The sequence below is a fragment of the Leptodactylus fuscus genome, chromosome 5 (genome assembly GCF_031893055.1).
Source record: "Leptodactylus fuscus isolate aLepFus1 chromosome 5, aLepFus1.hap2, whole genome shotgun sequence".
Classification (NCBI taxonomy): domain Eukaryota; kingdom Metazoa; phylum Chordata; class Amphibia; order Anura; family Leptodactylidae; genus Leptodactylus; species Leptodactylus fuscus.
In genome coordinates this window covers 49,741,729-49,750,084 of record NC_134269.1, presented here as the reverse complement: position 1 = coordinate 49,750,084, position 8,356 = coordinate 49,741,729, and the positions used below count along the sequence as shown (strand labels likewise).

Here is an 8,356-nt window from a genome sequence, read left to right as displayed (position 1 = left end):
TAACCAATGACATTGTAACTCAACAGTCTCTAAAACATTGTAGCTGGTTACAACTTTTGTGCTGTACTAGTGTTGTATGACTGTCTTGTAGAAATCGGCGTACAATGTGTCAGTTACATTGACTTTTATTAAATTGGGACTGCAATGTATAATAAATAACCTGGGCCAATAATTTTGTAGCTTGTTTTTTAAAGCAATATAGGGATTGAAAGAGTTTTTCAGAAGCCATCACCAGATGGCAGCAGCGTGCAAGACTGAAGTGTCATTCGCTGGCTGGACAGACCTTTCCAAAAAAGTTAGAAATAAGAAAAATCAACAATTTACAGGATCTTCATATTAATGAGTTAGAATTATTTGCAGATAAAGAAAGAGTTAATGCACGATATTAAAAAAAATAAGAAAGACTAGTGATCACATAAGGAATGTAGGATGAAAAGGGGGCAGTAGAGAGGAACAGATGAAAGACAAGGGAAGCAAAGAGAGTGTGGGAAGGACAAGGGATAAGAGGCAGTGCAAGAGGAGGGGAGATTGGGGTGCAGGAGGAGGGTCTGTGAACTTGAGAGCCCTAGACAAGAAACAGATGACAAGAGACAAAAGAGTTGGAGAATCTCCTGGATGTTGGATACATTGTGTCACCAGAGGACAGAGCAGATACCCAGATGTACTGCTCCAAGAAACAGGGACATAGCAAGAAATGATCCCTCCCATTGTCCCCTACAAAACATCACTCTGCACATCACACTAACAAAGAGCACATGTATCAATAGAATATCACAAAGGACAGTAAATATTCCTGCACATACACATAAGTACACACATTCATTCTATCACACATTGTATCCACACACCATAGCAAAACACAGCTCTGGCTCCTGGACCACTACACTAGCATGTTGTCCCCAACCCTCCATTGATACAATCTGCAACCTGCAATCTCAAGATGCTGCTCCTGCTCATTCTCCTCTGCTGGGCTGTGCAAGAGGTCACCCCAATGATTTCAGGTCAGTACTTCTCAGGTTGGTGAAGCTTGTATTGATTTCTCCTGCAGTATATCTCTTTTTTAAAGCTTAGAGTGTCAGCTTTTTTTGTCAAGAATAACTAGGTATTGAGTATAAATAGTAACAGAAAATATAATAATATTGTCGGGTCAAGTGGAATAACGAGTAAAAGTAATTGTAAGAGTCATTGTCCAAGGAAGGGTTAAACATTAGCAGGGTCTCCTTGTACATCACGGCTCTGCCCACACACTGTTAGGGATTGTACTCACTTAACCCTATCAGCTATCACCGCCTGCAGAAAGACAGGGCTTGGTCTTGTTTGACAGCCTGAATGAAAGTCCAAAAATGGCAGAAGTTGAAAAATATTGCAAAACTGTATGTAACAACGATGACACCCAACCAAACTGCAGTTCTGTCAAAGCTTATACTGTAGTAATAACGTATGGTTGACGTTCTACAAGTTTTCTGAATAGCTCAAAAGAAAGACCCCATCATGAACAAAAGTGTTACATTTTCAGAGTTGTTCCCACATGTTTTGTGCCAAAATCGCTGTTGTAAAATATCTGTATGTAACTAAACATCTGATCACGGTCACATTGTTGGCTGCAAAGCTAGCCATAGTCTATATGACTCTTACAAATCCAAAATGTTCCAAGCATCGACACCAGCATATTGTTGAGTCCTTTCATGTATTTGCTGCTGCTCTTTGGTATGGTGGAAGTTATACATCCACAGTGGTCAGAGCAGCAGAAATCTTTAATCGTCTTGCCATAATCTGTAAATAAACTGTTCTGCGGTTGGTCCATGAATTTGACATCTTCTGGTTGAGCGATAATGTCTTCATTGCGGTCTGCATTCCATCACACCTGTAAATGTTATTACAATGCCATAAGTGTGTATACCAACATAACATTTCTGAGTATCCAGCTGCTGCGACCTCCCAGCTGCTGAGGTGTCATTGTAGGTTATGTATCCCCATGCAGTGATATGTAGTGTTTTACTGCTCAACAATATACCTATATGGAGTGTCTGCTTTATAGGGAACACCCCAGCATGGCTAAAGCCAAAACCTTCATCCTTGATAATGGAAGACCGTATAGATGCTCCACCTAAGCACCCATTGATAATAGTGGGGATTTCCTCGCCAAAAGCAAATTGATGAGTGTCCAGGAATGAGAACTTGGATTGACAATATGAAGTGGGCTTGTTTGAACTGCACAACTTTATTGAAATGAAGCTCCATTTTTGCAGCCAGTGATCTCTACTAGTAGTAGTAATAGTAGCAGCAGTTGTAACAGTAATAGTAGTAGCAGCAACAATAGTAGTAGCGATAACAGTAGTAGCAGAAGCAGCTGTAGAAGGAGTAGTAGTAGTAGCAGTTGTAACAGTAATAGTAGTAGCAGCAGTAACAATAGTAGTAGTGATAACAGTAGTAGCAGAAGCAGTTGTAGAAGGAGTGAAGGAGTAGTAGTAGCAGTTGTAATAGTAGTAGCAGCAGTAACAATAGTAGTAGCGATAACAGTAGTAGCAGCAGCAGCTGTAGAAGGAGTTTCAGTAGCAGCAGTTGTAGCAGTAACAGTAATAGTAGCAGCAGTAACAATAGTAGTAGCATTCACCGTAGTAGCAGAAGTAGTTTTAGCAGTAGTAATTGTAGCAGTCACAGTAATAGTAGCAGTAAAAGTAGTAACAGTAGCAGCAGAAGCAGCTGTAGAAGGAGTAGCAGTAGTAGTGGTAGCCGCAGCAGTAACAGTAATAGCAGTAGTTGTAATAGTATAGTAGTACAGTTGTAACAGTAGTCGTAGCAGTAGTAGCAGCAGCAGCTGTAGCACTAGTAGAATTAATAGTAGTAGCAGCGGTAACAGTAGTAGCAGAAGTAGTTGTTGTAGCAGCAACAATTGTAACAGTAGTAGCAGCAGCGGAAACAGTAGTTTTAGAAGTATTAGGTGTCGTAGACGTAGTAGTTGTAGAAGCAATAGCTGTAACAGTAGTAGTAGACGAAGTAGGAGCAGCAACAGTTGTAACAGTAGAAGTAGCAGCAGTAGCAGACGTTGTAACAGTAGAATTCTGAGTAGCAGAAGTTGTAACAATAGTATTAGAAGTAGTAGTTGTAGCAGCAATAGCTGTAACAGTAGTGGTAGTATAAGAAGTAGTAGCAGTAGCAGCTGTAACAGTAATAGTTGAAGTATCAGCAGTAGAAGTTGTAACAATAGTAGTAAAGGTAGTAGTTGTAGCAGCAATAGCTGTAATAGTAATAGAAGTAGTAGTGGCAGTATTTGTAGCAGTAGAATAGTAGCAATAACAATAATATTTTATTTATAGAGCGTCAACATATTCTGCAGGACGTTGTAAATTTCTTACTACAATTATGTATTTTATTATTGTGTATGAGTATTATTATTTATATTTATTTATTATGCTTACTTATATAGCACCATCATATTCCACAGAGCTTTACAGATACAGTCCTATGAAAAAGTTTGGGCACCCCTATTAATCTTAATCATTTTTTGTTCTAAATATTTTGGTGTTTGCAATAGCCATTTCAGTTTGATATATCTAATAACTGATGGACACAGTAATATTTCAGGATTGAAATGAGGTTTATTGTACTAACAGAAAATGTGCAATATGCATTAAACCAAAATTTGACCGGTGCAAAAGTATGGGCACCCTTATCATTTTATTGATTTGAATTCCCCTAACTACTTTTTACTGACTTACTGAAGCACAAAATTGGTTTTGTAACCTCAGTGAGCTTTGAACTTCATAGCCAGATGTATCCAATCATAAGAAAAGGTATTTAAGGTGGCCAATTGCAAGTTGATCTCCTATTTGAATCTCCTCTGAAGAGTGGCATCATGGGCTACTCAAAACAACTCTCAAATGATCTGAAAACAAAGATTGTTCAACATAGTTGTTCAGGGGAAGGATACAAAAAGTTGTCTCAGAGATTTAACCTGTCAGTTTCCACTGTGAGGAACATAGTAAGGAAATGGAAGACCACAGGGACAGTTCTTGTTAAGCCCAGAAGTGGCAGGCCAAGAAAAATATCAGAAAGGCAGAGAAGAAGAATGGTGAGAACAGTCAAGGACAATCCACAGACCACCTCCAAAGAGCTGCAGCATCATCTTGCTGCAGATGGTGTCACTGTGCATCGGTCAACTATACAGCACACTTTGCACAAATAGAAGCTGTATGGGAGAGTGATGAGAAAGAAGCCGTTTCTGCACGTACGCCACAAATAGAGTTGCCTGAGGTATGAAAAAGCACATTTGGACAAGGCAGCTTCATTTTGGAAACAAAAATTGAGTTGTTTGGTTATAAAAAAAGGCGTTATGCATGGCGTCCAAAAAGAAACAGCATTCCAAGAAAAACACATGCTACCCACTGTAAAATTTGGTGGAGGTTCCATCATGCTTTGGGGCTGTGTGGCCAATGCCGGCATCGGGAATCTTGTTAAAGTTGAGAGTCGCATGGATTCCACTCAGTATCAGCAGATTCTTGAGAATAATGTTCAAGAATCAGTGACGAAGTTGAAGTTACGCCGGGGATGGAGATTTCAGCAAGACAATGATCCAAAACACCGCTCCAAATCCTCAGGCATTCATGCAGAGGAACAATTACAATGTTCTGGAATGGCCATCCCAGTCCCCAGACCTGAATATCATTGAACATCTGTGGGATGATTTGAAGCGGGCTGTCCATGCTCGGCGACCATCTAACTTAACTGAACTTGAATTGTTTGTCCAAAATACCTTTATCCAGGATCCAGGAACTGATTAAAAGCTACAGGAAGCGACTAGAGGCTGTTATCTTTGCAAAAGGAGGATCTACTAAATATTAATGTCACTTTTCTGTTGAGGTGCCCATACTTTTGCACCGGTCAAATTTTGGTTTAATGCATATTGCACATTTTCTGTTAGTACAATAAACCTCATTTCAATCCTGAAATATTACTGTGTCCATCAGTTATTAGATATATCAAACTGAAATGGCTGTTATAAACACCAAAATATTTAGAACTAAAAATTATTAAGATTAATAGGGGTGCCCAAACTTTTTCATAGGACTGTATTATCAGTCACTATCCCACATACATTCCTTATCAGTATGTCTTTGGTGTGTGGGAGGAAACCAGAGTACCCGGAGGAAACCCACACAAACACGGGGAGAACATACAAACTCCTTGCAGATGTTGTCCTTGGCAGGATTTGAACCTAGAACTCAAGTGCTGCAAAGCTGCAGTGCTAACCACTGAGCCACCATGCTGCCCGTATATGTAGTTGTACAACCTATCCTGTCATTTTGTTCATAGATTGTATTCAGAATACTTCTTACTGTGTTCATCTTCTTAGTCTCCCCCTTTTCCACCGTGTCACTGTTAAACTCTCTTGTCACATCTCTGTCATCTATAGACAGTGTCAGGCTACATTGCATAGGGCTCACCAGTAAATTTCTTTCCAGGAGCCCCCTGTGCAGCTACATGAAAGTTTTATCTTATTCTTATTTGCAAGTTCCTAAAATGGTGCCATGTATTTTTTTCAGAAGTATCTTGCTATCTAGACATAGCTTTGGGCTCTCTTGAGGGGTCCTGTCACTAATCTGCTGAGTGGCTCTTGACTTAAAACTAGAGCCTTCCTAGCATTGTGAGCCAGTGATATGCCATCACAAGAAAATGCTACAAGATGTTTGTGATGTCTCCTACAGCAAAGGGGCCTGGAGAGAGAGGACACTGGTTAGCTTGCCTATGGGTCTAGATGTCAATGTGTCTATATAGTATATTTTACCTGGGTAGTTAAATTAATCTACGCATTTTATTGTAAAGATGCAGAGGCTGGTTGAGATGCTGTACACTGCCTAACTATATGTTGTACAGTGAGTGTTCTGTACTGTGCTGTGCACTGCTCATGCATGTAGTGGGGTGTGTGGGCCCACCATGGCTGAGGGGCCCACCAAAGAAATAACCTGTATGCCCATGGGCCAGTGTGACCCTGTCTATAGGAGCAATATAGCTTGTGTTATAAAAATTGTGATCACATGGAGATTTCAGAGTGGCCTGTATACTGTAATGATACTACTTTACCTGATACAGTCAGCGAATGCTTCTGTCAGTAGTGAAGTTCTCATCTTGACTCAGGGATGGTTTTGCCTGTAAAGGATGTCCTGTTCAATGGTAATGTTACAAAAATTTAGGGTGTCCACTAGGTTGGAAATTTGAAGCTGCTTGGCCTCAATGATACTAAATTTTACTAAAAGGCGTGGGCACCAATATTGGCCTTAATAGAATTTCTGTAGTCTTTTTGTGTCTTTATATACAGATTATATGCTGTTGTTTAGAGCTGGAGCTAAGAATCCTAAAACAAGCATTAAAGGGACCTTCTGCTAATATTGTTATTTTTGGATCCACCGGAATATGTGTTCTGGGAGAGGAAGTAATGCAAAATATGGAATTCTAGTGGGAAAAGTAGCTGTCCCAGAAGTCAGGCGTGTCCATTATAGTGAATGCAGAAGGAAGTTTCAGATTATTTAGATTTATAGGTTGGGCTTATTAGAAATTAAGAGCGCCAGTAAATATCAGACCTATAAATATCTTATGAGACACATTAGATACAGTCCTATGAAAAAGTTTGGGCACCCCTATTAATCTTAATCATTTTTAGTTCTAAATATTTTGGTGTTTGCAACAGCCATTTCAGTTTGATATATCTAATAACTGATGGACACAGTAATATTTCAGGATTGAAATGAGGTTTATTGTACTAACAGAAAATGCGCAATATGCATTAAACCAAAATTTGACTGGTGCAAAAATATGAGCACCTCAACAGAAAAGTGACATTAATATTTAGTACATCCTCCTTTTGCAAAGATAACAGCCTCTAGTCGCTTCCTGTAGCTTTTAATCAGTTCCTGGATCCTGGATGAAGGTATTTTGGACCATTTCTTTCTACAAAACAATTCAAGTTCAGTTAAGTTTGATGGTCGCCGAACATGGACAGCCCGCTCTCAAATGATCTGAAAACAAAGATTGTTCAACATAGTTGTTCAGGGGAAGGATACAAAAAGTTGTCTCAGAGATTTAACCTGTCAGTTTCCACTGTGAGGAACATAGTAAGGAAATGGAAGACCACAGGGACAGTTCTTGTTAAGCCCAGAAGTGGCAGGCCAAGAAAAATATCAGAAAGGCAGAGAAGAAGAATGGTGAGAACAGTCAAGGACAATCCACAGACCACCTCCAAAGAGCTGCAGCATCATCTTGCTGCAGATGGTGTCACTGTGCATCAGTCAACAATACAGCGCACTTTGCACAAGGAGAAGCTGTATGGGAGAGTGATGAGAAAGAAGCCGTTTCTGCACGTACGCCACAAATAGAGTTGCCTGAGGTATGCAAAAGCACATTTGGAGAAGCCAACTTCATTTTGGAAACAAAGATTGAGTTGTTTGGTTATAAAAAAAGGCGTTATGCATGGCGTCCAAAAAGAAACAGCATTCCAAGAAAAACACTTGCTACCCACTGTAAAATTTGGTGGAGGTTCCATCATGCTTTGGGGCTGTGTGGCCAATGCCGGCACCGGGAATCTTGTTAAAGTTGAGGGTCGCATGGATTCCACTCAGTATCAGCAGATTCTTGAGAATAATGTTCAAGAATCAGTGACGAAGTTGAAGTTACGCCGGAGATGGATATTTCAGCAAGACAATGATCCAAAACACCGCTCCAAATCCTCAGGCATTCATGCAGAGGAACAATTATAATGTTCTGGAATGGCCATCCCAGTCCCCAGACCTGAATATCATTGAACATCTGTGGGATGATTTGAAGTGGGCTGTCCATGCTCGGCGACCATCTAACTTAACTGAACTTGAATTGTTTGTCCAAAATACCTTTATCCAGGATCCAGGAACTGATTAAAAGCTACAGGAAGCGACTAGAGGCTGTTATCTTTGCAAAAGGAGGATCTACTAAATATTAATGTCACTTTTCTGTTGAGGTGCCCATACTTTTGCACCGGTCAAATTTTGGTTTAATGCATATTGCACATTTTCTGTTAGTACAATAAACCTCATTTCAATCCTGAAATATTACTGTGTCCATCAGTTATTAGATATATCAAACTGAAATGGCTGTTGCAAATACCAAAATATTTAGAACTAAAAATGATTAAGATTAATAGGGGTGCCCAAACTTTTTCATAGGACTGTATTACCATGAACATTTCCCCATACAATAAGAAGAAAATCACCTGCAAATACGAAACCATTCGCTAACCTATTCCATTTGATTGGAAGTGTTTGTTTGATTTCTGGGAAAGTGGAGTTATAACCAATATACCTATATTACAGTTCATTCAGGATTATCA

At 39.7% G+C, this 8,356-nt stretch overlaps 1 protein-coding gene across 2 annotated transcripts in view; it reads left to right on the top strand.

Moving 5' to 3' along the window:
• Positions 1-541: 541 nt before the first annotated feature.
• Positions 542-8,356, top strand: part of ADAMTS7 (ADAM metallopeptidase with thrombospondin type 1 motif 7) — a 62,643-nt gene continuing 54,828 nt past the window's right edge. For both annotated transcript variants that reach the window (XM_075273128.1, XM_075273127.1), the window contains exon 1: positions 542-1,001. In XM_075273128.1, the coding sequence (XP_075129229.1) occupies positions 941-1,001 (61 nt within the window). In that variant the 5' untranslated portion in view covers positions 542-940. The remainder of the gene's footprint in view (positions 1,002-8,356) is intronic.